The following is a 26,555-nucleotide window of genomic DNA, read 5'->3' as shown; positions in this document are numbered from 1 at the left end:
GAAAGTAGAGAATACTACTTAGACATTTTGTGATAGAACATTGTACTATAAGACAGTAAAAGTATACTCAGATGATTCAGGAATTGAATCAGTTGACTTACAAAGACACAAACAAGTTGAGACACAAGGAAACAGTATGAGAATACAGTAGGACATTCATTATACACAGAGATACTACACATATACACACATATCTAGTAATATTAGGCTTATACATTATGATCTTATTGAATTTGAGACAATATTCTCATTCAAAGACAGATATTACACTCTATGTTTTACTCTACAATTAGTATTTGGACATTAAGCTTAACAGGATATCCAGTTTTGTATCACAGTTAATTACTGCTGGGAAATGAGTACTCAGTTGTAGACATACTATGTTATCTATCAGGAAAAGGGATACAGAACTACTACTTTTGATCAGGTTATCTAGTATAATACTTCAGATTTTAGGATACATACATTAGAGTAATATACAACTATGTAACCATTGTACAGTTACCAGGTTCACACACATACAAGGATAAAGACAATAAATTTTCAGGACTATGTGTATAAGATACAGAATTTCCAAGAACTAGCCTATTGAAAAAATCAAGGACATACTAAAGGAATTTTTGAGCACATCTCTACTACCTATTGTTGTGTTACTATTCTACAGGAGTAAAGAATTCACACAGAGTCAGTTAGAAGCCACTATACTAATCCATTCTATTGAAGAAGAAGGCTATAGCTTTGTTGATCAGGGATTTACCTTGTACTTTGTACAGACACAGGAGAATATGTTAATAATTACATTTTGTAACTACAAACCTGCTAGCATTTCCATTTTCATATATTGTAATTGACACTGTGTGTCTCAGAATACTCAAGATCTGAAATGCCATATCTCCCTAGGAACTCTACTGATTCTCTTCAAAAAGTGTCATATTGATAGTAACAATTAAGAGGCAACTTTTCTACTAAGTAATAATAAGGTAATATTGATTACTTTTAAGTATATTAATGTTTTATCTAGTTTCTTATAGTCTGGAACCATGTTACTTACTGACTAGAACACTACTACTGTACAGATACTTGATTGATTAGACTCAAACCACTTCAAGGATACTAGGATACAGTTTAGGAACATTTTGGATGCTAGAGTAAGGTATTTTTGTATTTACTTACTACTAACTATTACTTTTGGTAAGTTCACTGCCTTTTTACTGATTTTTAGCATTTAGGACTAAATACTAGAGGGTGAGTGTAAGGGTTTGCTTTACTGGTTTGTATTTTATCATCCCTTCATTACTAATCAAGTTAGATCATTATATAGTAGGACTTATAGACACATATATTCTCATTTGAGTTAGTTACATTTGCTCCTCATGTATCTACATGTGTATACTCTTATAAAAGACAGTATTGATCATAGGGTAAAGGGGATTCTTTTCCCCTGACCCCTTGCTCAAGTACTAGATTATCCTAGTCAGTAGTTAAGTGAACTAAGAGTAATTAGAATTCTCTTGTAAGGAACAGTGAGTTTCTTTACACATCTGAATCAAATATAGATAGTTATTGTTTGTACTATAACACTCTAGACAGTAAAGACTCTTATTTCTTTAATGAACCTATTGATTCTAAAGTCTGTAAAGAGGTAGAAGGTGTATGAACAGTTTTAGACATCCCTTATAGACTTGTAAGCTTAGTTTCTCCTAGGGAAGCTTTGTATATTTGCTCTAACACTAGAAGGCAACTGAATATGTTCTTAACAATTAAAGCAGACTACAGACTCATTAATACACATACTCTAATTGATTCAGAGTGTACTGAATTATACATAAATGTGGGTTTTGTTAAGAACAACAAGTTAAAGACATATCCTTTTAAGAATCCCTTCCTAGTTTTTAATACTAATGGTACAAGTAATGATAGAGGTCTCCTAAAGGACTATGTTAAAGTGGAACTCTCTGTTAAAGTGTATACAGAGACAATTTGTCTGACAGTCACTATATTAGTATTTAGTAATATCTTTCTAGAATATAATTAGTTAAACAAGTATAATCTAGAAATTGATTAGGGACAAGGTGTTGTGTCCTTTACTAAATGTTTAGACAGTTGTTCTATGTTCTTAGACAAACTAGAGACTTATCCAAATGTCCTAGAGTACTTAAGGAGAACTAATAATGATTCTACCCTGGTTTTTACAATCCCCCCTTATCTTAAAGTATACAAGAATGTATTCAGTGAAGAATCCTTTGAGTAATTACTAGAGCATTAATCTTAGAACTATACTATCAATCTAAAGCCAGATTTTAAGACTACAGATTGTAAAGTGTATCCTCTAGCTCTTAAAGAATAAGATGTGCTCAAGGATTTCATTTCTGAGAATCTGGCTTCAGAAAGAATTTAATATTCAAAGTCCTCTATAGTATCACCCTTCTTCTTTATTAAGAAGGAGGATGGATCTTTGAGACTGATCCAAGATTACAGAAAGCTTAATAAAGGTACTATTAAGAACAAGTACCCTCTACCTTTAATTCAAGAGCTTCTGATAAGGTTAAAGATTCTAAGTACTTTACAAAGCTTAATGTGTGCTAGGGATACTATAATATTTGAATCTAGGAGGGTAATGAGTAGAAGGCAGCTTTTAGAACAAATTTAGGATTGTTTGAGCTTATAGTCATGTTCTTTAGTCTTACAAATGCCCCTACTACATTCTAGAGCTTTGTAAACAATATCTTTAGTGAGTTAATTAATGAGGGATTAGTTGTTGTCTATCTAGACAATATTCTCATCTATTCTAAAGAGATTAAAGAGTATAAACACCTAGTTTAAAGGGTTTTTACAATTCTGTAATAGAATCACTTGTTCCTTAAGTCTTAGAAGTGTGAATTTGAGAGATCTACTACTAAGTATCTTAGACACATTATTAGGAACAATAAGGTTTGAATACACCTGAAAAAAGTAAAGTCTATTAATGAATAGCTAGAACTAAAGAACTTAAAGTAATTACAACAGTTTACTAGTTTCTACAACTAGTATTAGAGATTCATTAAGGTCTATAGTAAAATAGCTTGTCTACTTACTAAACTAACTAGGAAGGTCTTATTTACTTGGGGGAATGAGTAAAGGGAGACTATAGAAGAGCTTAAGAGACAATTAAGCTTACAGCCTGTCCTTACAATTCTAAATGAGTATAATCTCTTTAGAGTAGAAGCTAATTTGTCTAACTACACACTTAGAGCAGTCCTTTCTCAAAAGCAAAATAGTGTATAGTGTTCTGTAACATTCAGATCTCAATCTCTAAACTCTGTAGAGTGAAATTATAAGATCTATAATAAAGAAATGCTTGCTATTGTTAAAGCTATTAAGGACTAGCACTAGTACTTGTTGAGAGTAAGACAAACCTTTAAAGTATGGTCTGACTATACTAATTTAACATACTTTAAGGCTCTCTACAAGTTAAACTACAGACAGGCTTGCTGAGAATGGAACTAGTAGACTATGACTTTGTTTTAATGTATAAACCTGAAAAAACACTTGCTAAAGTAGATACACTGTCTAGAAGTCCTCAATTTAATAAGGGAGAGTATGATAACAAAGATGTTACCTTTATTAAAGACTCCTAGTTAAGAGGAATAGTGTGTACAGGCAGTAAAGTCACTCTGTAAAAGATCTGGAACACTTAGTAGGAATTATTAGACAAAGGAGAGAAGTACCTAGCTAGTATACTTATTAGAGATAACTATATGTGTAGGAATTCAAAGATATATGTTCCCTCAGACCTTATACTAATGGTTCTGAAGGAATATCATGATTCCCTACTTGTAGAACATTCAGAGTATAGAAAGATACTTGAAATGATCTAGAGAGAGTTCTAGTAGCTACAAATGAGGACAGATACTAAGAAATATGTTTAAGGCTGTAATAAATACTAAAGAACAAAATCTCTATACACTACAAGACAAAAGGCACTACATTCTTATGATACACCTGCTAGACCTTAACTAGTAATATCTGTTAATTTAATTAGTGAATTGTCTGAGTCTAAGGGATTTAACACTATCTGTATTATTGTAGATTGTTTCTCTAAGCAAATACATACTCTTTTAACTACTATAAAGGTTACAGCTGAGGGAATGGCTAGACTGTATAGGGATCAAGTCTTTAGACTCTATAAATTACTTAGGGAGATTATACATGACAGAGGACTGTAATTTGATACTAAATTTATAAGGGAACTGTACAAAGCTCTTTATATTAAAGGGAATCCCTCTACAGTATATTATCCTCAAACTGATAGTCAAACTGAGTGTATTAATTAAGAGATAGAATAGTATCTCTACTTGTATGTTAACTATAAACAGTCAGACTGGGCAGAATGGATTTCTATAGCTGAGTTTGTATATAACAATTGAGAACACTCTATTATAAAGTTCTCTCTGTTCTATGTCAACTCTAGAAGACACTCTATAGGCTTTAGATTGATTTTGACTGAGACTGTTACATATTCTGTTGAATAATAGACTAAGCATATTAAAGATGTTTAGGAACTTACAAAGAAAAGCCTGGACCAAGTTACTAAAACTATAAAGAAGTATTATGATTGTTATTCAGGCCCCTCTATACAGTATAAGCTAGAAGATATAGTGTGTTTGGACTTAAGGAACATAAAGACTACTAGACCTACTAAGAAGTTTAATAACAAGTGGTTTAGTCCTTTTAAGGTTGACTCAAAGGTTAGAGCTAGTATATATAGGCTCAAACTACCTTAGGGATGGTTAAAGTCTAGTTGAGTATTTATTCTAGTCTATATTAGTCTAGAAAATTCTGATTCTAATAGACACTAGACTAGATCTGATTGGACTGGACCTGGACTAGACCTTAACTGAACTGGACTAGTAGCTTAGTCCAGGTCTGTTTTACAGTCTACTCAGTACAGGACTGAATATGTACAACTATAGTCTAATTAGTTATACAAATAACAATAAAGCTGTACATTTATCAGAAACCCTTATTATTTACTTGTAGTCCTGTTTTATAAATAACTTTTCTTTTTTTCAGAAATTCCTTAAAATATATGTATTAACTAGGTAATTGTTAAGATATAAAATAAAGTTGACCATTTTTGAGCAAAAATAATACAAAATCAGGTTTTAAAAATAACTAATTTATAAGCTTATATCTGAACAACCATTTTATCAATCTTTATAATTCAAAATATTCCAGACCTTAAAATTCTGAGAAGAATATTTTGGTGATTTTTAATTGAGTATATATGTAGTAGTTGTAGAGATGAAAAAAATGCTATTTAATAGACTACTCACTATAATCTCATTTTTTTAAATTTAAAATTGGGTTGAATCTTATAGTTAATTTGTTAGGCTACAAACTACATTTTTGCAGACTCTAAAAATATTGTGTTGTGGTGGAGATATAAATTTTTCAAAACTGTACAATACTTTTGTCTGCTACTACATATTGCTATTCATGTGGAAAAACCTCAAGGTCAATACACAAGCTCTAACTCCTAGCTAGCAACGTAAGAGCGTTTACCCAGACAGAAATCACACGTTACACTCCTGAGTTCAATCGTTACTCATTAAGTAGTCATGAAAAAACCAGAACTACGACGCAACACGTTAATACATAAAAAATGGCAGCAAACAAAGTAGGCGGTGGCAATACATAAGTAAAAAAACAGTCCTGACTTGTAGAGTCCAAAAAAGAGCCCAGATGATTAAGAACGACGTATGCAGTGGTATATCACAAGATGCGTGGAGGATAAGCTGGCTTCGAGTTTCGATAGCGAGGAGTGAAAGTCAGGATTTAGAATTCACTATAGGTGCCTTACGCGTGCCCCTCTGGATCTGGTGAACGCGACGGAGGTGAGAACGGCTCCACCTCATACCCAGCTTGCGTTAACGGTGCAATCGACGAATCCCGACGATGATCAAGTAGACTCATCCGCGTCTCTTCATTCCCAGTACTCGACTCAGCCTTAGCAGATGACCCCCGACTCAGAATTCCCGGCTTCTCATTGTCCTCATTATCCCGATACGTCTCTTTAGCGAATTGGTACCCTGGTGCATCGGTCGCCATGATAGCTCCTGTGCGGTAATCAAGACGGAAACGATATGGTGTGAGTTTCGTTGCGATTCCCAGTTCGTCGTCGTATGGTACAAGAAGTTCGCCGAACCCGGAACGCGATGTGAGAGCCACAGCGCTCGCAATAGACCCAGGCGGAGCGCCAAGGAATACTCCCCTTCGGATTTTCCTGTGCCATACTCCAATGAAAAACATGAGCAAACCGACGATTATAAGAAGCACGGATAACGCATGTGCCGAAAGCGGTCTAGAAAGTGACAGAGTTTTTTTCGTTAGTCCTTTGTACACTATAAGAAAGTAAATTAACGCACTCAATGACAAGTCGGGGTTTTAACGAGAATATAGTCGCTGGAAGGGTGTCATTTGCTTGCAAGAAATACGTATTTTTAGCTATGAGAGCCAGATGTTGAGTCTGTTGTAACGCAAATTGACAGAGTGAGATCCCGTGCGCAATAAAAATGGAAACGAGTTCACGAACATAAATTCTTGATGTTGGCTCAACGAAACCATCCGGTGAGTTGAATGCAGTGTTTGATAATGATTGATTCGTCGTAACAGCCCGAAGAATAGCACCGGGGACGCCACTAGTTGTCGCATTTGCCCGTGCAGCAATGAATGGGTCCGTATTCGGATCAAAAATGACTCTAAATATACAAACGTATAAAAATCAGCCACCCTTCACGACATATTAAATGCGAAGAAAGAATTCACCCGTTGAAGGGAACTCCCATCTGGGGTACGCCGGTGACGTTGTTGTTAGACATGTCCCCAATCGGGGAGATTATCGTTACATTTCCCAGAGAACCATCATTCAATGATGCATTCGCCCAAACATTAAATACTTCAAGCGTCGGAGCACAGAATACCCCTGCTGCCTGAGGGTTTCCGGCCGAATTGTTATGATAAAACCAGTAAAAGACTGGCCAGAATGTCTGGTTCATATTAGCGTGCGGCCCGCAGTTCGCCACCCCTTGAACGCCGTATTGCTGGGTGGAACTCGCTGGATTAAACGATACGGTAGTGCCGCAACCAGTGTCTGCGATTGAATTTGACGACGCAGTGATAGTGTAGTTTACAGCATCGCTGACGCCGAGACTGATCGACGAAGGCGCCGAACATGTTGCATTTGTCCGGACACCAGTGGTATTTGTGGTGACGGTTCCGTTGAGGTAGTTACCGTCCGGGAACTGCGGCTATATTAGCACGTGTACTTTTAAAATACAAAAATATCACACCGTAAAGTCCGCTGTAGCCCAGTTGTTATGGATGAAAGGGGGATCGAGCAAATTATTGCTTACCGCTGCAAGGACATACTTATGTGTGCCAGGGTTAGAAAATCCCGATATGAAAAGCAGGCATTTTACTCACACCAGCAGCGGCGAGAAAGGCTGTGAGCTGGAACCGATCAGGGTCAAGTCCGAGAGACCTGATACTCTGCACTGTTCCCGAATTAGGTTCCGGAAACTGTTGGACATCGAAAATGGAACCAGCAAGCGGCTGCAGGAGCAGTGTCGCGAGACCAGCAACTGCGGAGATAAAAACGAGCCAGTGTCGCTTATAGAAAGCCAAAAATACACAATAAAGGGTGCTATATGATGAGATTAATCAGCATTAATTGTCAAACAGACAGAGATCACAACTCACTTGATCGACACGTAATCGAGGAGGAGCGAGTCTTCCGCCGAGGCATCCCCTTTAGAGAGGTTAATATATGGCTAAGGATGGCTGTGAATATGATGCCTGGTCAACTCATAAGAGAATGGCATACCTGGTAACGCTTCACCAACCAATTCTTTGATTCCCACAGTAGGCCAAGAGGAGCAACAAGGAGAATAGGGAAGAATGACTGGGAGCGGTTCAGACTCCAGAGGACGCTATTCCAATAAAGGAACGTACTGTAAGGAATTGTGTTGAGGCAAACTTAAAGATGTTCTTCTCCTTCACAGAATAACCTTCAGGATACACGATGAGTCGCGCGCAAGAGAGATCATACAAAAGACGTACCGCTATTCTTCTGCGAAAAGAACAGTGCCACCTCCAGTCCAATACCAAGGGCAACCATTAACAGCGCCGCCGGTAACACGACCCATAGCTTGAGTTGCGGTGGTTCCTAAGAAGAGGACGAACGAGGGTCAAGAGGTCATCAGACGATATGATGCAAATCAAAGGCACTCACATAAGACTTTGGTCGCTTTTCGCGTTGTAACGAAGGAATAAGATGAATTGACTCGCGAAAATTCCTTGTCGACGCGGTGAGAGGCGGCGAAAGCGGTCCTGAATGGTCGTTCATCGTCGCAGGATGGACGGGGCGGGAGCAAGCCCAGTGATGATGAGTGGCAGGATAGGGTTGTTGGCGACGAAGCGTGTCGCCGCAGATGCTCTTCTTTTATAGTGACCTAATAATATTCACTTGCACTGGGTTACCGAGAACACCGGCAACAATCACTCTTACTTTTTACGGCAACGGCGTGGCGGTTTGGCTGTGCCAATTCGGGACGAGGGTAAATACAGCTATCCTCTTGGAGAAATGCCCTATGCGTAAACTACTTTACTGACATTATTACAGGCAAGTAGATTTGTCTTGATATTTTTCTGCCTTTGCAGTGGATACACACCGGAATGAAAAGCGTCTGAACGCCTCGATGGAATGATGACGCATCCGTTAGTTTATTGATGAGGCTGTACCTTATGGGCGAGGCACGGAGATCCTAAGCGCGAACTACGTAAGGCTACTCAAAACGTGGTGTCTGCTTCTGTCCAAATATGCGGTCGACTCAGTCCATAAATAATTTGGCAGGTTTTCTGAGACGGCCTTGATACGCATAAACTGTGTCTGGTGTCATGAAGATCAACACAGAAAATCCAGGAGAAACCAAGAGTTGCATACTTATTCTCACACAAGCTTGGGCGTCTATCATTTGCCTTGCGTACAACTGCGCACGCATGGCTTGATTGATCCACGGGCTTCACGGTTGCAGTTATTTACGCGCACTCCAAAGGCGTTTTACCCTTTTGTCCAACGACAAACATAGCACGAGCATTTGTTTCAAGGCGGATCTTTGGGAATAAGGCCGCAAAATTAGGTGGAACAGCAATCGAGTAGGACTCAACTCGTATGACCCATCTCTGCCAGTTCCCATGGTAGAAATGGATAGATTTTGAGGTATTTCAGAATCTGTCACAGAAGAAGTATAAGTGTGATTTTATTGCACCTGTTTCTGTTCTTCACGGTGATAGACGACCGGTGTACCAGGCTCTGGTAGATCACCGAGCAGACAGTGGGATTTAAATTCCAAGAGCCCTAGTTGAAGAAGCAAAGGTTGTTGCTCTTAGCTTTGAGTTGTGCCGCTCCCAGAGGCCTAGAACCGACAAGACGTATACCCGTCACTACCATGCATCTTCTCAGTCAGGCAGTTGCGTTAACAAAGAATAATTGCAAGATGTGATAATAGTTGTAAAGGGTTCGTGGTAGTGACGCATGTCAGTCAAGTGGCGCTGACTGAGGTTAGGCAAATCTTGTCGCACTGTTTGTGCATGTTTTTGGCAACCTACATTTGGCAGTTTGAGCGCTTATCTATCCTGTTTCAAATTTCGCTCTTGATTCTTTGATTGACAGATAGATGCAATCACCACAACTCTTTTGTAGGCAGTGCTACTCCAGGATAATAACCCACATTGCTATCAGAATGCTCTCCACCCGCTGAATAATCAGTCTAGCTTTGTATCGTCTATAGTGAGTAGGGCTATCGACAAGCACCGCACAACGTCCGAGAGAGATTTCTGCTGGAAACTGAGCACAGAACTCCCCACGAGACTATTCCCTCCTCACAATTTAGTAAAGATTTACCATGTCGACCAGCGTCGTCACCACCGTCAATCAACTCAGATCACACCTCAAAGGCGCACTCTACGGACTCGCAGTCGGCGACGCACTCGGAGCGCCATATGAATTTCGAACTCGCGGAAATTACGCGGTATCTGGTATGATGGAGGCTTCCTTTACGTTTACGCTCCCCGATGGGAGACCGATGGAACCCGGAACGTGGACGGATGATACTAGGTAGGTAAGCCCAATTGCATACGTACAAGAAGATGCTATCAAAGAACCGAGAATGTTAAACTGATCGCTGATTTGTGTTTTGTCGATATCGATTAATTGTATTTATTTATAGCACTGCACTTTGTTTGGCTGAATCCTTGAACGAGAAGGGTAAACTGGAATGGGAAGATGTAGCCAAGAAGCTTGTGAAATGGTATGAAGAAGGTGAGAAGAGTGAATTTCGCGTTCTTGTGGATCACTGATCGAAACGTCTTTTTTTGTGTTCGCAGGATACATGTCTGCAGTGGGTTATTGTTTCGATATAGGTGAATATGCTTCCTACACTTCTTATCGATTATCCAATCGCAACGTCTGTTCATATCTTTCAACGCAGGGAACGCTACCCGAGAAGCTCTCGGCATATACTCATCCGCGATCAAAAGCGGAAACAATTTTACCCTCTCTGGCTCAAGCAACCCATACTCATCAGGAAACGGCTCACTTATGCGACTCAGTCCAGTTCCCGTATTTTATCAGAGCAATCCACGCGAAGCTCTCGCCATGTCAGATATGCAAAGTAGAATCACTCATGCGTCGCACATGTGTCTCGAGTCCTGCCGACTGGCTACCGCCCAATTCCTCGGGTTCTTCGCTTTGGCTAGGAACTCGTCGAATACCTCTACGTTATCTTTGGAAGAAGCAGAGGAGAGGAAGGAAATGGTGTTGTCAGCCGATTATCTCCCAGCAGGAGTCACATCGGATGAATTGAGCTTCGCCACAGAAGAGGTAAAGGCACTGAGGGCAGGGACTTGGAAGACAAAATCAGTGAAGCAGATAAAGACTTCTGGGTTCGTGATTCACTCGCACGAAGCTGCGCTTTGGGCTTTATGGAATTCGAAGTCATTTGAAGAGGTACGTAGAACAAAGTGTTACCTTCAGCTAAGTAAACTCTAACGATTGAATCTTTGTTTTGGTTAGGGAATGCTCTTGCTCCTGCCATTGGGTTCAGACGTGGATACTGTTTGCGCGATATATGGACAGCTGGCGGGTGCGCTTTACGGGATTGAAGCGATACCCGAGCGCTGGCTGAATGCCTTACAACGGAAAGACGTCCTTGAGAGGGTATTCGACACACTCGTGGAAACGTCGGTATCATGATGATACGTCGGTCTTATTAGGACATCGTATGCATTTGATACCCATACGTTTGCGTTCTAGCATTTGGACTATACCCTTGCATATACATGTAAAGTTACTTCCTCCAAGCACACCTTAACCGAGTAGAAGCTGAGCACTCTGCTTGGCCTCCTTCTTCGTCAATCCTCTTCCTTCAACCACCGAATTACCATCTGTGAAAAATCGGTATATCAGTTACATAATCACAGTTTACAAGCGGCGTCAACTCAACGGCGTAGTATACAAATCCACGTTTTAATGTGGGCGGGACCGTCATCAAAGTACACCGGCTCTTGGATCATCAAAGTACTGCCAGGCTCGCCTGCACATACATAATTAGTGTGACGAGAGCGAGGAGGAAGAACATGGTACAAACGTAGTTTGGAGAGAACCATCCTAGAGGCCTCCCTCCTTGCTTCAATTTTACTGAATGACGACGCAGCTGCAATCTCCTTGCCATCGTCTAGTAACATTACAGTCACAATGCATATCAGAGACAACGAAACTGTACAAGAAGAGATGGAATACTAGTACTCACAGCTGATAGCAATGGTCCAAGTTGAGTTCTGTCCGGGAACCGCCGGATGGACCCTCTCAATAACACGACTGGCGAGGCCTCTTTGTACAATAAAGTTATTCAATTCGACTAAATCACAATACACTGTGTTAGTTGGATTAATATTTTCTGAGAGTGATTCTGTATTCACCACTTGGATCAAGGTTGAAAATGTCCGGCTCGTTGCATGCGTCGGCTTCACGAGGACCCTGGCAGGGTCTAGACAATTCTGGTTGATCTTGAGCAAAGGTACCAGATCCACAGGTAGCATTCTGAGACGATTCCTCTGGAGAACACAATGCATTATGCAAATCTCCCTGTGAAAACCTTACTGGGGAGCTGTTAGGATTGGAGGTTGGACCTGTCGATAGATCGAGTGAGCCAAGGAGCTCAGAGATCCTGACTGTTCGATCTTCCAAGCCAAAAATATCTCTGACACTATCAGTGATCTCCAACCTAGCCGATTTGTCAGCACTGTGATCAAATGAATCCTTCATTCCCCTACAGGACGGTCAGACACAAGTTGAGAAGCAGATTACAGAAGCGACTTTCCTGATTGCTGAAAGTATTTCAATTATTGTTGGCCGACTTCCTGGCTCGAGGGCACAGCATTGTGAGGTGAGATTACAAATTGACGTATCAAGGTATCTCCAAATTTTGTGCTGGGCAGGTGGAAACTCCGGGAGTCTCCCAGCACAGATCTCCCTAATGACCTTAACATTAGTCCAATGACTAGGATAAGGTGATTCTCCTGATAACACCTCCTTAGATTGTGCAAAACAGAAACTTCAGCAATGACTGGGAGAGTGCATCAGATATGCATACCTGGATGAGAATGCCAAACATCCAAATGTCAGCCTCCTTCGAGCGGCGAGCATCCATATTGAGAAGTTCCTCTTTGTCATCCTGGAAAAACTCATAAGGCATCCAACGGACGTTCCCTTGAAACGCAGAAGAAATCTGGACTCCGTCTCCACTGTCAACCTTAGCAATGCCAAAGTCTGTAACTAATGCCTCTTGAGTATCTGAGATTAGTATGTTCGCCTGCATCGTAATTTCCCAGACATTTTTAGACAATGATGAGTGTACAGAGACTAGATGATTTACTCACAGCTCTTAGGTCGCCATGAATAATCTTGTTTTCATGGAGATAACGTACCCCCTCAGCAATGCCTTCAACCTGATTGGTTCAGTAATGTAATGAATAGGCTAGCACACCATACGTACTAGTCGTATGTAGTCAATATATGGCCTCTCCTTGACGAAATCCTTGATTCGCCCATTCTCCTGCCAGCAGGAAACGAACGCCGGGATGTTGCTGTCAGGATGAGGATAACAGATACCCTCCAACGGGAGGATGTTAGGATGCCTTAGCCGATGCCAAAGGTCATATTCTTTCACCACTAGCTGAGAGTGACTGATCAATCTCGGAAATATTGTACAATGTCTTTGACAAAAGGTACCTCTTCTATCGACAGGCGGACATTTGAGACATGTAGCTCCTTGACTGCGAATGTCTTCCCTCCATAGTAGCACTTTCGAATTATGGAGTAGCCGCCACGCGCTACTGGTCTACTGGAGAGTCCGGTTAGTTTAGACGTATAATCAAATGCAAAGGGGAATTGCATAGTGTGAGGGTTAGAAAATTTAGCAACGTAGTCCACTGCTGAACTATGGGCAGCTCGTCCAATTGCCCCATTAAATACGGTTCAGACAGGACTGGAAATTCAATGCTATTCTGCACCGGATTTCGCTTGGTTCGATCCTATATTAGTAGCTAGTAGACAGCAGGGATTGTATTTCCAGACGTAAAGACACACTAGTCCTGAACGGTCTACCTGGAAGCTTGAGGGCGTATTATTGCTTTACAGCAATGCATATCCAGCTATTCAAGTAGTCAGTTCGAGTAACAAACCCGAAGCAGGCAAGACAGCATCCAGACGTCCAGAGGCAATGACCATTGCCTGGTATCAGTTTGCCAAAGGGTTTGCTTCTTCCCATACACGGCAAAGCTTAAAATCAGAGTATGAGCGCTGAAGAGTCTTCCTTATGCGATGTCAGCACAAAATAGGCATAGGGCTATACAGAAGAGAGCCGGCTCTTTCTTGCACGACAGGCCATGTATTTAGTATCGACACTGCACGAAGTGGTCAATAGCACGTCTGGCACTAGTACGGCAGATGCTGTGAGAAGTCATGTTGCCGAATATAGGTAATAGAAGTCCAATTGACAACACTTGTCGAGAGTTCAAAACGTACAGAATTCCAAAATCTTCTTATGCTGTCGATTTTGAGTCAAATAACCACTTAACGGCTCTTTGCAAAAACGTTACTGAAATAGCTCTCTTCCAATTATCAAGGATCGCTCTTCGTGCATGGTGAATCGTAATAATGTAGAGATACTGTTGATACTGCGAGTTAACGTTGTATTAAGTGGAAATAGAGTTCTAGAGATATGTTAGGCGGTCTGTATTCCAGAATGCTCGAATGGAAAGTATTACCGTTCCATTAATGCATTGTGAAGCAGAATAGAAGACCCAATAGGTGCTGTACAGCAATCCAGCGAACCGATCCAAAATGTACTATAAACACCAACCAATAGCTGAGCCTATATCGCGAACGCCGCGAACTTCTGCAAGTCCGAGTGCGAATATTAAACATTCCCGTTCTCGATCCTTCCGTCCCTGCATTCTGTAAGCATTCGCAAGAAGATACCATGCTTCTGCGACATCCCAGCCCCGGCCACGGGTGAGTGCTTCCAGCATACCAGCGGCAATGTCTACTGCTCCGTAGGAACTGGAACGAATGAGTTGCGAACGAGAAGTTAAATATAGCTGGCAAAGATGAATAGTTGCGGGTATGTCATCCAAAGAGATAAATAGAGCTTTTTGGAAGGCTTCGATGGCCTTGCCTTCCTCGCCTCGAGTGGAGAAGTATAGACCAAGCTGGAAGGTACAAGGCATCAGTGGCAATCCAGCGAACCACAGAGAAATACATACCTGCACCCACACTGCCTCGTTTCGGTCATCCAGCGACTCGGCTTCCTGGATAGCACCTCGTGTCTGGTCGAGCTTCTCAAGACGTCTGAAAGTTGCCGCTGACATGAGCCATAAGTCACTCAGCAGTCTTCGTTCTCGAGCATTACGGATAGTAGTTGTGCCTTCCTGTGCCGATGACGGGATAGGGGGTGGTGGAGGAGACGGTACTGGCAGAGTACCTTCACGTTCCCGTTCTGACCGTGCTAACCTCGAGCCAAATGATATCCGTCTTCGAGAATGTATTGATGATGCCTGATAGGGACCTGCATGAGCTAACATTGCATGTAGATCTAAAATAGTAAGAATATTGCTTTATTATATCGCAGAAACTATCATGTGAGACATGACTTACCGGGAGTTGAATTCGACCGATGGAGGTTTGGAGTACTCTTTGAGACTCCGTGTCCAATCTTCTTCGATATCGTAGTGATACGAGCTTGCTGCTTATGCACCTGCTTTTTGAGCATTTGCTGAACTCGCTTTCCTTTTTTGTCTCGTTCGGTATGCTGAGAATCACCCGAAAGTCGTTCTTTGCCCTTCTCCGCAAGTGGAACTTCAGTGGGATTGTCTAAGGAAGTGCCGATGTGTGAACGAACGGTCACATTATCTACTGATGATGCAGAAGCTCCAGAATGATTGTTAGAGATACTTGCATCCGATGAACCTTCCACAGCAGCATTTTGTCCTTGCAATGATCCTTGTGCAACAGAACTTGGATACGCGGGACTCGGAGTTCGACGAGCATCCATTGAGGGCCTTACTGACGGTGCTATGGGTGAGACATGTCAGGACATAGGTCATAATTTACATTTAGAAACGACGGACCACCTCCTTGTGTGTCACGCCTCTGCGAATACCACTCGAAAACTTCGAGCCAACATGCCTCCACACTTTCCGGTCCCTCAATGAGTTCGGTAATAGCGATTTGTGTCATTCTCAATTGCAAAACCTGCTCAAAGATGTCACGTTGTGTTGGTGGTGGGTGGTCCGGTATTGATCTCAGGAGCTCTGTCGCAGGCGGAAGATCCTGTGCATCTGGGTCAATTAGACTTCGGTGCAAAGCCGAAGTTGGCATTGTAAACCCGTTCCGTTCATTATTTTCAATCTGAGGATCAGAGGCAGTAGGTGTCTGACCTCCATTGGCAGAACCATAATCCCTAGGAACAATGCCGTTGTTTTTCAGCTCATCCACGTTCGTTCGCGTTTCTACGTCCTCTGCAAACTCTACCGCAGCTTCCAATACTCCCTTTGCCTTCTTCCATTCTCCCTGTTTCGCAGATAAAAGGGCTAATAGGTGCCAATATCGTATTTCCTTTGGCTCTGCTTCGACAGCTCGTCTACATAGCTCAACAGCTTTCTCGAGGTCTCGTTCTGGAATAGGTCGAGAGAGAGCAACAGCGGCGTGGAAGCATGCCGAAGGTGTCGGATTCCGTCCCACAGAGCGTGTCAATAACTCAACCGAGATTGATAGAAGCGGTGCTCTGCTGACGGGATCTTTCTCTGTAACAGAGGGTTAGAGGGAAGAAAAAGCCTTTACAAATAGCTGGCACCTCTTATTGCTAGAACAGACTTGCAGATACCATCGGCAAGATCAACGCTTGCCACGAGCTCATCGCCCAGGTTCGCAACACGATCCCGCGCATATCCGATTAGTTCGGCTGCGTCACGAGCTTCCTTCACACCACCCGGAATGCGGCATAGCATACGTGCACCTTGCACTAATGTCTGAATCCAAAGAACATCCAGCTCAGTCGCCGAGGCATCGTGGGTATCCTCACCCTCTGCGTTTACTGTCCCTGTTTCACGAGCTTTCCGGACTACTTGCACATATAATCGCGTAACGCGTTTTGCGAGCTCGTGATCACCAGAAACATGAAGCAATCGAGCCATGTGACGCAGTATACGGGGTGAGTTGAAAGTAAGACGCGTTGCCCACCAAAGGATCTATACCAATTATCAACGATAAATGAGCAAGATATCTTATCATAATACCCATATTGACGAACATCAATAACCCAGGATGCCTGATCGGCCGCTGATCCACCTGCTTCCCAAGCGGCAACGCAGAAGTCGACAAACTCTTCGACAGGCACATTGCGTTCTCCCGCACTCGGAAATTGCGTTGTTGCTCCCAAAATTGCGCGATACTCAAGGACTACTCCCCGCATCTCAGCCAACCATGCACTCTTGCTCTGAAACAATGTCGGTTGCGAAGATACAAGAATAAGCGCACGCAGATACAAGGTACAAATCGAGGATCGGTGTTCAGACCGGAAGTTGGGTGGCCAATGTACGCTATGGATAGAATACGTTCGGAACACGGACAGAGTACTTTCGATATCCCTATGCCTAGCAGAGAGGATGACGCTACGCCATAGAAGGCGTTCCGTCCAGCGCCATAACTCAATATACTTGTTGAAGGATTCAAAGCTTGTTCGACCTGGTTGAGGCAGAGACTTTGGAACAGATACAGAATTAAGAAGTTGAATACCCTTGTCATAAGAAGCTAGGGCTTGTGATGGTGAACCCGGGGATATTCGTTCATGCGCCATGCCTGTATTGGTTCATTTTACATTGTCATATCCTTCCCTGCAGAAAATAATAACATACCTTCTAAGCAGACTGTGCGAAGTGCCTCCATAAGGAACCATGCATCGCTGTTCTTCACTTCCATCTGCGTTGAGGATACCGGGGGAATCGATGATTTCTCAGATTTCTCATCTACAGAAGTGACAAGGACGGTGGGTTTCTCGGAGATCAAGCGGTCCGCGAATGCAAGACCTGAAACGTACTCCAGACATTCTGAAGGCCGGCCGAGAGCATAAGCAAAGAAAGCCAATGACTGCTTCACATACTACAATCACGCTTTGTTTAGTTGTATAATGCTATCATTCTATGATCACGGCCGTACCTCTTCAGAGGAATCCAGTTGCTGCAAGCCTTCATATGCCTTCAGCGCGTCCTCTCTCCGTTCCTCGAGAAGGACGCATTCGTCACCCAACCAGAACTTCTCGACTCCATGGCAATCCTTTACATCCAGTTCTTTTGAAGGTTTCTTCGTCGTACAAAGGAGTAATGAGAGGTAGTATGTCTGAGAGGCAGCCTCAGGTACATCTACGTGTTCGCGCTGCATCAATGTGTTATTTAAGAGTAAGCTTATATGATCCCTTACCTTTTTGTTTTGCGTGCTTTTTTGCCTTGCGAAGAAGCTCGGACCAAGGGAGAAACGAGCCCTTCGGAGTCTTACCGGGTGTCGAAGAGTCCCAGTGACCAGCCGTGAGAGCCGCTTGCAATTGGTTCCAATAATGGATCCTCTTGTATTCCGCCATCCGACAAGAACTACGAACTTGGAGGACAGAAAGACACGTTCAGAGGGACATCTTGCTGGCAATGACTATGACACCAGGTAGCAGGTCGGAGTTTGTGGATGTGTTTCGGTCACGTGCGCATATGAAATCAATACGCAGTAAATTCGAGAAGTACCTCAGACTTTCAGACTACTAGTAACACTTCCCAGGATTTATACAGACACGATATTGATCAAAGTACACGAATCTGGATATATTTATCGTGCATAGACAGTGCATCACATTCACAAGATCGGGTAGCAAACACGTAAAAAAAAGGAAAGCATGGCAACTTAGCAAGAGATTGTAAAACTCTGGCGTCAGTCTCCGTTGACCACGACACTGCTTCTGGAGACTCTCGAAAACGTACTTCAGATGCTGTTCCAGACTGCTACTGCTCTCTTCGCTGCCTCTTCCATGGCCTTCTGCTTCGTCGACGAAACTCCCACAGAGAGCTGCTTTCCGTCTCCTGCATAAAATTTGTGTTACTGCATCTCGGGCCATTCACAGAAGACCCAGAGCTGTGTAGACTTACGGATTAACCTACAAGTCCACTCCGGAATGTGTGCTGGCCCCGATTGACCACATATCATCTCAATCCTATCAGTAAGGTCTTGTGCTACCAAGTAACTATTGAATGCCGACAGGTACGATGGAGACGAGTCCGCAGCTAGCCCTGGGTTTTCCTTGTCTTCTGACACGTTAGCCTTTCTACTAGAGCGCGCCAGTCAAGCCCCAAACTCACAAATACGTTCCAGTGCCTCGCATGCCGCTATCTCATTTGCTTCTCTCTTCTTAGTGCTGGATCCCTTTCCATAAACTTTGCCATCGACTAAAGAGTTATGAGTCGCAAGTTTGTTCAAGTCGCAGGGTATAAGGTACGTACTAGTGCAGATGGTGCTCCACATTGGCTGATGATCGTCTCCGACAGACCCCGATATAACTTCCAACGAGGAGGCTTTGTTCTTGGCCTTATAGTTGAGCAATTCTGTCATGCTCGCTGGACAGTAGGTTGAGAGCCCCTTTTTCGACAATACTCAAAAGCAACTTGACTTACACGTAACTATGTTCGACACAGAGTTTGGAGACGGAGGAGGCGTGAAAGCACGGAATGGTTTATTAGTAGCACCATGCCCTGATTCGGTCGGCCGTCCGGCCTGCGCGGTCTCAGCAGAGCGAGAGCCGGTGCTTCCACCCGCGTCCTGTTGACGATTCAAGTGCGACCAAGCAGAAACTGTGCTAGTCTCGTCCGTTTCTTCTTTCTTGATTACTGGCGTTTGATAACTGGCATATCCTGAAAGTAGTTTACCAACAATCGAGGAAAAGGATAGAACCATCAAATGTTACCTCTCTCTGTTCCATAGCTAGTGTTAGAGGCTTCAGATGGACTTTGTATGCGTTGTATGTCAATTGTACTCTTTGTACTAGTACTTGATACGCTTGATGTATCCAAGCTTGATCCTGAACGTCTGCCAATACTAATTGAGGGAAACTTTCTTGATAGAAAGTCTTGATCTTTCTGTAACATGAAATTCTTCTTCACAGTTGCTACGTCCCTTCCATCCATCATTTCTCTAATAAAATAAATGCAGCATCAGTTGAAAATTGAATTATTGAAAGGGGAAATGCTTACTGTATACAATGCTCAAGTTTAGCTGCTGGTACACGTTCTGCTGGATTAATTTCCCAGCATAATTCACACAAAAATTTGATCTGCTCTCTAAAGCCTTCAAAACTGGCTGTAAGCACTTGGGATGGAAACTCTGGCAGTGTTCCTTGGGCAATCTTGGATGGAACCCGTTCTGCTTTGGTTTTACTATATGGAAACTGTCCAGACCATAGTTCCTATTTATAACAAAATTATTAGTATTTTAGTATATTTGTTATAAGTAAAAATGAAAAAACTCATGCAAAAATAGTCATTCCTAAAGACCAAATATCTCCTTCTTTACTGGGAGTGTATGCTTCATCATCTTCAAGACGAGCAAACTCAGGTGGCATCCATCTAGTTGCTATACTAATTTCTGTCTCTGTTATGTTGTATTTGTCCAGCAAGTGTATAATGCAAGACAATCCATTGTCTGCAATTCTAGGCAAGCCATCATTGCTGACCAAAATATTGTCCTACAGAAGGAATAATACCAATTTCTCAAAAGGTAGAAAAGGAAAACTAACTGCTCTTATATCACCATGGATAATATTCTTCTCATGAAGTAGAGCAACTCCTTTTGTGATATGCTTTATCTATTGTAACCAAAAGGTTGAGTATTAAGAACATTTTAGAATTTTTAAGAAATGTACAGACAAAATCCAAGAAGTTAATCCCCCTGTTTTCTTTGAGGAAGTCCTTTGCAATTCCTGTCTCCTGATATACTAGACTTGGAAGTACACTGTCCATGTACAGACTGTACCCAATTATAGTCGAAAAAAGAATAGTAGAAGTATTAGACTTCCATTTCCCTATTCTATTCAGGAATTCCTAGAAATAATATTCATTCATTCCTGGTAGATGTAGTATTACTATTCATTTTCAACTAAATACCTTCGATAAAACTTCTGTCTTATCACTATTGAGACACTGCTGGGGTATGCCACTGAATACTTTGACAAGAACATGACCTGTTCCCATCTGGACCTTGTGCAGGGTGAAACCGAATGTAGGAGACGAGTGTGATGCAGGCGGAGTATCGAGCCCAAGACTGTCTGTCACGTCTGGAATTATTGCAGCATAATCATCGTTGTCGCTGGTGCCAGGTCTGTTCATGTTGCGTAGCTGGACACTAAGTGCTGTTGCTGAAGATCAAGTGAGTACAGTATGCGTTGCTCGAGCGAAGGCGAATGTTGCTACAGGTAGGTGCTACTTCTAGTATTTGTTAAATAGGAGACGGACTCAAACTAGCGTCATCGTACCCCCTAATACACAAGCGTTGGAATGCAGTATGTTCGGCAAACAGTTCGATCGTGCGTAAAACCCTGAAGGGTTGCTACAGGCCTTGCAATAAAAGTGCTTTCCGCCTTCTATCCTTGAGATGTATTCACGATCGATATCAGGTGTGTTCGAAAGCGCCTTGACAGTACCACGTTGGGTAGTCGCCTAGTATCTGCATGTGAAATTCACGAACTCTAGTAGTCAGGCGGTCAACTGAAATCGGAGCCTTATGTCGCCTCGAAGTTCCCAGCAGATGATTCTTTTTGGTCTTGCAACAATGAGGCTTGGTTATAACAAGAACAGAAGCGGCGAACATGAGGAAAGTGACACCCCATATGCGCGTCTCCGTCGCAGAGAATCCCCTATCATGCAGTATACTTGGTTACCTTATTGATGAGACATCTATTGATCGATACACGAGGATACTTGTATCCGTTGAGGGTCCAAGGAGAAATGCGCCCAGGACAATAGAAGGTGCAGGACTTGTGAATGCCGTCAGGAGTACTTGTACTCCGCGAAGCCCGACCTCCGTCTCCGTCATGTAAAACAGGGGCTAGCGCGAACTTTGCAACAAAAGAAAGGCAGAAGCACAGTATGCAAAGTAGAACCGGATAATGACGTGAAACCATGTCCCCGATCAGTCTAGATGATGCGAATGCTGGATCCACATATAAAGGGTTCTGTAATTGTCTGAATGCAGGGACATCATAACACTGTTACGTTACAGTTGAGCCTAGATCAATTATGCTACGATGGGAAATTCTCACCATTAGAAAATAAGTTAGTCTAGAACCACAGTGGCAGCTCTCGCTGCCTCCCCTTTTGCGCGCTCTTCCGAATTTCCCCTTCCTCGTCCAACCTCCCTACCATTCCCTACATCTGCGTCAACGTTTCATGATACGCATAAAGTGAAGTATTGTACGCAACGATATAAGGTTGATACCCATTCACCAACTCTTCCTCCAGACCAGCCTCTACCCAACTCTGTACGCCAACGGAATTGGGCATGACAACGTGATCCGCGGACATTCAGACGGTTCAAGAATAAAGGGAGGTACGGTACATCTGGGTCTATCTCCTCGTTTTCTAACATGGACTATCAGTAAAGTTCAGTGAGTATAATGCTCGATAGAACAAACCTATTGCAGCAAATGCTTGCCTTGCAGCTTCATCCTGAGCAGCCTTTTTTGTTCGTCCAACTGCTTTGCCTAACACAATACCATCCACTTATTTTTGTCAAAGAAAGAACATATGCAAGAATAGTTGGCAGAGTGGTGCACTTACAGGATATTGACACTGTCCAGGTTGGTGAATGGGCAGGGCCTTCTGCCTCGCTATGGACTGTATGTTTCCTGAAACGTTTTGAGGCAGTGAGGTGATTGACAAAGGCAGTCATGTATGCTTGTAAGGGTGACGGTGAATAGAACGTCAGCGCAGGTCTGCTTACTGATCGTTCCAACACGTACAGATCGCACAGCCATCCAATGCTCGATCGTCAAACTCAACGTCAAATCCAACATCAGACCTTGTAAAGGTAGTATGTGTGTATGATCTCAAGCCGCTTCCCATTGTCATACCAGGTGCCCAGAAATCTTCCGTATGTCCGTCTGTACGACTGTTGACACTGTTGCCGAAGTCTGTGCTACTGTTAAGATCAAGCGATGTAATGCGTGCAAGCAATTCAGCAGTGTCTCTCTGGGGACGTGCACGTGGAGTGGGAGACGATTCGTCTGGAGTCGGATCTTCATTCCCCTGCAGGCCTACGGAATGACGAAGAAAACTTTTGCGAATTGGTGTTCATGCTGGTCGAAAGAAAAGGATAAACTACGCACTTTATTTCGTCAATGAGGTTTTGAACTGTCGGTCGTTCAGATGGTTTGATTCTCCAGCAGTTGTTGCAAACTCTCCATAGCGTGTCCACGTACACAGTCCAGACTTCATGTAAGACTCCGGGGAACTTCGGTTTTGTACCTTGAGATATAATTGGAATAACGTTGTCACAGTCATAGTATGGCTTTCTTCCTGACAGCAGTTCCTATCAAGACTAACTTAACGACATTGAGCAAACAGGTCTTTGAACTGTCCCTTACCAAGATCGTCATTCCCATTGACCAAACATCCGAGGCCCTCGATCGTCTCGAGCTCAACTTAGTGCCAGAATCCTCATGATCCGCATCAAGCAGTTCCTTTGCCATCCAGCGAATTGTTCCGGAACAATGGGAAGATGACGATTCTTGACCGACTATTTTAGACAATCCGAAATCTGCAATTTGAGGGACACCGGAGTTGGAAACTAAGATATTTCCCTATGCAGAGACTTTAACTGGTAAGCTTGGACATACGCGAACATTCCTTACCCCTCGTAGATCACCATGAATAACACCCCTCCCGTGCATGTGCTCCAAGCCCGAAAGGACGCCATTTAGCTTTATCGTGCAATTCTATCATCAATACGACTCTGGACGTGCAATATTGGATAAGTGTGGACGTACAATTTCCAACAGATTAACATCTGCGTTCTCTCTCAAATAATCGTTCAACCTCCCGTTATCTTGCCAATACGAAAGGAAACTGGGTTGTGGAGTCCTCGTAGTGAGCGTTGTATAACAGATCCCGACCAAATGAAGGATGTTTGGATGTGGGCCCAGTTTAATCCAGGAACTTAATTCGAGGTCAAAATTCTTCGGAAAACAAGTTGGAGCTGTGATCGGCGTACGGATTTAAGGACTATACCTTTTTCATCGCCGCTTCACCCCTAGACCATGGACGAAGCACCTTCAGAGCATACTTTTGCTTTCCCAGAGAATTAGAAAAAATATCCGCAAATCCTCCGTGCGCATCCCCTTCTGGTACCCACTTCAACATATCAAAGTAGGAAGAGTAGTCTGTGACATATGGTGGGATATCCCAGCTGATTATTTCTTGTGAGCAGGACATGGTGCCAGGAAGGATGTCCTAGGACTGCAGCCAGTAAAGACGACCGTAATAGTCGCCTAAGACACATAAGCACCCACATAGCCTACAGACACAGCCGACTCTAGAAGGGAAGTGATAAGGTTCATATCCAAAGCGGTGGAAGAAATGTTCCTTTGTCGCCATAGATTTGTCAGATGTATGCTTCCTGATACTAGTTTCCCTTTAAATAAGTTCGTGGATTAAGAAGCTACGAGCCTGCGCTGCCGGCGAGTGGGCTGATACAGAGGTTCAATGCGAGACAGAGGCACAAGACCGAATGTGAGCACAGCAAGACGTAATGCGGGTCTTCCCTTTGTTTTTGGATATGGAACAGTTGATATTAGGAAAGTAGAGAAGATCAAGACAGAGCAAATGATGGACATATCGAACCAGTTCAACGACCCTGTGAAGCCGTATTGATTCTATCGATTGATATCCTCAAGGCACAGCTAGAGTGGGCGGCGACATTTGCTATAATAATGCAGAAGAATTGAGAAGAAGCTATCCATGTCGCCGCAGGGCGACTTTCTCGTATATTAGCTTATATCAGCAACTGATTGATTTGCATCACGTGCACATCGCCCACAGTGTGAACAACTGGCAGTGCAATGACATTCTCTTGTATTCTACTAAAATACCTGTATTCAGAAGGGATCGTGCAATGTCTTGTAGTCGACCTGGGAGTGTCACGCCACCTGCGGGTGCACGATCTCCGTCTCCCTTTTTCTCACCCATGGCTGGTGGAGAACAGCACTCTTACGATCAATACGATGTCGAAATGCATAGTGCTTCACGACCTTTGTCTCCGACCATTTCTGACGGGCAGGGTGCCGAGTATGAGCTTGAAAGCGTGACATGCCAGTGGCAAGATTGCGGGAGACCATTTTCCCAGTTACAAGCTCTTATTGACCATATTCATAATGGTAAGTCCGTGAGCCTCTGGAGGAATTGACAGTACATTTGACCAGTTTTGAAGACCACATAGGAATGAACAAATCGAACTACACGTGCGAATGGGCAACATGTTCAAGGCGAGGTATTCAGCAGGCATCCCGCTTCGCACTTATCTCCCACATCCGTGCGCATACCGGCGAAAAACCGTTCACATGCCCCTTGCCTGAATGTGACAAGTCCTTCACTCGTTCTGATGCAATGGCGAAGCACATGCGTCTCCAACACAATATATCACCTCCTCTTCCCGGCCGTGGTGGAAGTCGGAAGCGAAAACGCGACGAGGAAGTAGAAGCAGAAGGTGGTGCAGCCTTGAAAGTGGAAGGCAATACTCCTACTGACTTGAGCTCTGGGGCTGCATGGGCAGATTACGAAGATGGTCAAGGAACACCGCTACGTGATGACCGTGGGGATCTTATCAATCCTTCAGCCTCAGGGCGCGGTCGAAGCCCCAGCGCGTTGAGCAATGGTTCTGGAGGTGGCGACGACCATGAAGATGCTCTTCCTGAACACCTGCTGCAACACAAGGACCCGACGACAGGCAAGATTACGGATCGGACACCGGCTATGGTTCGGTATCTTCTTATGAAGGCAAAGCATCGCTTTGTTCTGGAACAGCATGAGAGTCTCCTAGAGGAGTTACGTGTTGTCCGTGCCGAGGAACGACGTGCCCGTGAACAGAAGGAAATAGCCCTAGATGAGGTGATAAGAGCACATCTCGGGTCAGTATCTCACTCCGCCCTTACGAAGGTTACTCATTTAATTTAATTTAATTTATCAAAAAAATAAGTCCTCAAGCAGAGTTCCTGATCCAACAAGCTCCAATGCAGGTGGCGTATGGTCACCCACCGGAAGGTCCCATATACGCACCTGGGATGAATGGTTCCTGACGCATTTTGTTTATTTTGTTTCTATTTTTTCATATTTTTGGGTGGAAGTGCTGTCGAGTATGTCCTCTGTAGTTTGTGTAATTACTCTCAGGCCCAAAATGAGTTTTGTCCGTTCCATTGACGCACGTGACTTGTACACTCTTTGAACACGGACCACGATGAGCTCGCCGCCGGCACATATGAACACATTCCAAGCTTCAACACCACAGCCTTCAACTCCTTTACTTGGTGGAGGAGGAGCTCGAAAAGCACCATCAGGTGCAAAGAAGGGAAAGAAATCGCGAGCTGCCAGTATTGCACCGTCCATCGCGGACTCACAAACTGGAACATCAACCACTATTCAATGGGCTACACCCATTCAAACGTCGGATCCAGCAGGTGCTTCGAAAGCAGCTTCAACAAGTGGGGGACCCGTTATCGCCGCTGACGGGCCAATGTCAGCAGGTGCTGTCCCTCCCAGTACTGGGAGGACTGGTGCGGATGAAGATGGTGAGGGCGAGGAGGACTTGCTTCCAGATATGGCGGACGATGATTACTCTGCACAACTGTCATGGCAAAGCCAGTCAAAAGATAATTTAA

At 43.3% G+C, this 26,555-nt stretch overlaps 8 protein-coding genes across 8 annotated transcripts; 2 read left to right on the top strand and 6 right to left on the bottom strand.

Moving 5' to 3' along the window:
* Nucleotides 1-5,536: 5,536 nt before the first annotated feature.
* On the bottom strand, nt 5,537-8,430 carry FOMMEDRAFT_111992 (uncharacterized protein). Its single transcript, XM_007269145.1, has 11 exons — nt 8,273-8,430; nt 8,101-8,206; nt 7,993-8,048; nt 7,865-7,942; nt 7,741-7,811; nt 7,465-7,684; nt 7,332-7,409; nt 6,808-7,283; nt 6,575-6,740; nt 6,408-6,508; nt 5,537-6,343 (listed from the first exon to the last, which is right to left on the bottom strand). Exons 1-11 carry the CDS (start codon nt 8,384-8,386, stop codon nt 5,839-5,841), a joined length of 1,971 nt encoding a protein of 656 aa, XP_007269207.1. The 5' UTR covers nt 8,387-8,430; the 3' UTR covers nt 5,537-5,838.
* A 338-nt stretch (nt 8,431-8,768) lies between these two features.
* Nucleotides 8,769-9,312, bottom strand: FOMMEDRAFT_22240 (uncharacterized protein). Its single transcript, XM_007269144.1, has one exon. The coding sequence runs from the start codon at nt 9,039-9,041 to the stop codon at nt 8,871-8,873; it is 171 nt and encodes a 56-aa protein (XP_007269206.1). The 5' UTR covers nt 9,042-9,312; the 3' UTR covers nt 8,769-8,870.
* A 566-nt stretch (nt 9,313-9,878) lies between these two features.
* FOMMEDRAFT_169894 (ADP-ribosylglycohydrolase) lies at nt 9,879-11,471 on the top strand. The gene is made up of 5 exons (XM_007269143.1): nt 9,879-10,156; nt 10,269-10,360; nt 10,426-10,461; nt 10,530-11,047; nt 11,114-11,471. Exons 1-5 carry the CDS (start codon nt 9,945-9,947, stop codon nt 11,291-11,293), a joined length of 1,038 nt encoding a protein of 345 aa, XP_007269205.1. The 5' UTR covers nt 9,879-9,944; the 3' UTR covers nt 11,294-11,471.
* Nucleotides 11,472-12,791: 1,320 nt separating this feature from the next.
* FOMMEDRAFT_39808 (kinase-like protein) lies at nt 12,792-13,268 on the bottom strand (the record flags this gene model as incomplete). The annotated part of the gene is made up of 3 exons (XM_007269142.1): nt 12,792-12,911; nt 12,979-13,047; nt 13,086-13,268. Coding segments are annotated over 3 exons (372 nt in total), but the record flags the coding sequence as incomplete, so codon positions are not given.
* Nucleotides 13,269-14,448: 1,180 nt separating this feature from the next.
* On the bottom strand, nt 14,449-18,233 carry FOMMEDRAFT_91112 (uncharacterized protein; the record flags this gene model as incomplete). The annotated part of the gene is made up of 9 exons (XM_007269141.1): nt 14,449-14,811; nt 14,866-15,194; nt 15,257-15,664; nt 15,733-16,404; nt 16,455-16,848; nt 16,911-17,458; nt 17,515-17,758; nt 17,816-18,018; nt 18,077-18,233. 9 exons carry the CDS (start codon nt 18,231-18,233, stop codon nt 14,449-14,451), a joined length of 3,318 nt encoding a protein of 1,105 aa, XP_007269203.1.
* A 389-nt stretch (nt 18,234-18,622) lies between these two features.
* Nucleotides 18,623-21,721, bottom strand: FOMMEDRAFT_159109 (uncharacterized protein; the record flags this gene model as incomplete). The annotated part of the gene is made up of 9 exons (XM_007269140.1): nt 18,623-18,720; nt 18,787-18,942; nt 18,997-19,083; nt 19,138-19,251; nt 19,309-19,453; nt 20,794-21,044; nt 21,162-21,345; nt 21,374-21,542; nt 21,597-21,721. 9 exons carry the CDS (start codon nt 21,719-21,721, stop codon nt 18,623-18,625), a joined length of 1,329 nt encoding a protein of 442 aa, XP_007269202.1.
* A 245-nt stretch (nt 21,722-21,966) lies between these two features.
* On the bottom strand, nt 21,967-24,117 carry FOMMEDRAFT_169892 (kinase-like protein; the record flags this gene model as incomplete). The annotated part of the gene is made up of 10 exons (XM_007269139.1): nt 21,967-22,053; nt 22,103-22,266; nt 22,320-22,406; nt 22,465-22,581; nt 22,647-22,960; nt 23,013-23,215; nt 23,271-23,486; nt 23,538-23,606; nt 23,673-23,861; nt 23,914-24,117. 10 exons carry the CDS (start codon nt 24,115-24,117, stop codon nt 21,967-21,969), a joined length of 1,650 nt encoding a protein of 549 aa, XP_007269201.1.
* Nucleotides 24,118-24,868: 751 nt separating this feature from the next.
* On the top strand, nt 24,869-25,854 carry FOMMEDRAFT_30475 (uncharacterized protein; the record flags this gene model as incomplete). The annotated part of the gene is made up of 2 exons (XM_007269138.1): nt 24,869-25,058; nt 25,112-25,854. The coding sequence occupies 2 exons, from the start codon at nt 24,869-24,871 to the stop codon at nt 25,852-25,854; spliced, it is 933 nt and encodes a 310-aa protein (XP_007269200.1).
* Between the last annotated feature and the right edge of the window lie 701 nt (nt 25,855-26,555).

The sequence above is a fragment of the Fomitiporia mediterranea genome, assembly GCF_000271605.1.
Source record: "Fomitiporia mediterranea MF3/22 unplaced genomic scaffold FOMMEscaffold_9, whole genome shotgun sequence".
Lineage (NCBI taxonomy): Eukaryota > Fungi > Basidiomycota > Agaricomycetes > Hymenochaetales > Hymenochaetaceae > Fomitiporia > Fomitiporia mediterranea.
Note: the sequence above shows the minus strand (reverse complement) of the source record. Positions and strands in the feature narration are given on the sequence as shown.

What these genes read in the sequence shown, in the direction of transcription:
- FOMMEDRAFT_111992 (XM_007269145.1), bottom strand. Translation starts at nt 8,386, where the DNA reads ATGAACGACCATTCAGGACCGCTTTCGCCGCCTCTCACCGCGTCGACA. An exon ending in CTTTTCGCAGAAGAATAGCG is followed by an intron (nt 8,049 to 8,100) that starts GTACGTCTTTTG and finishes TGTATCCTGAAG; the next exon opens with GTTATTCTGTGAAGGAGAAG. An exon ending in CCTTTCTCGCCGCTGCTGGT is followed by an intron (nt 7,410 to 7,464) that starts GTGAGTAAAATG and finishes GGCACACATAAG; the next exon opens with TATGTCCTTGCAGCGGTAAG.
- FOMMEDRAFT_22240 (XM_007269144.1), bottom strand. Translation starts at nt 9,041, where the DNA reads ATGCGTGCGCAGTTGTACGCAAGGCAAATGATAGACGCCCAAGCTTGT.
- FOMMEDRAFT_169894 (XM_007269143.1), top strand. Translation starts at nt 9,945, where the DNA reads ATGTCGACCAGCGTCGTCACCACCGTCAATCAACTCAGATCACACCTC. An exon ending in TGTGAAATGGTATGAAGAAG is followed by an intron (nt 10,361 to 10,425) that starts GTGAGAAGAGTG and finishes TTGTGTTCGCAG; the next exon opens with GATACATGTCTGCAGTGGGT. An exon ending in GGGTTATTGTTTCGATATAG is followed by an intron (nt 10,462 to 10,529) that starts GTGAATATGCTT and finishes CTTTCAACGCAG; the next exon opens with GGAACGCTACCCGAGAAGCT.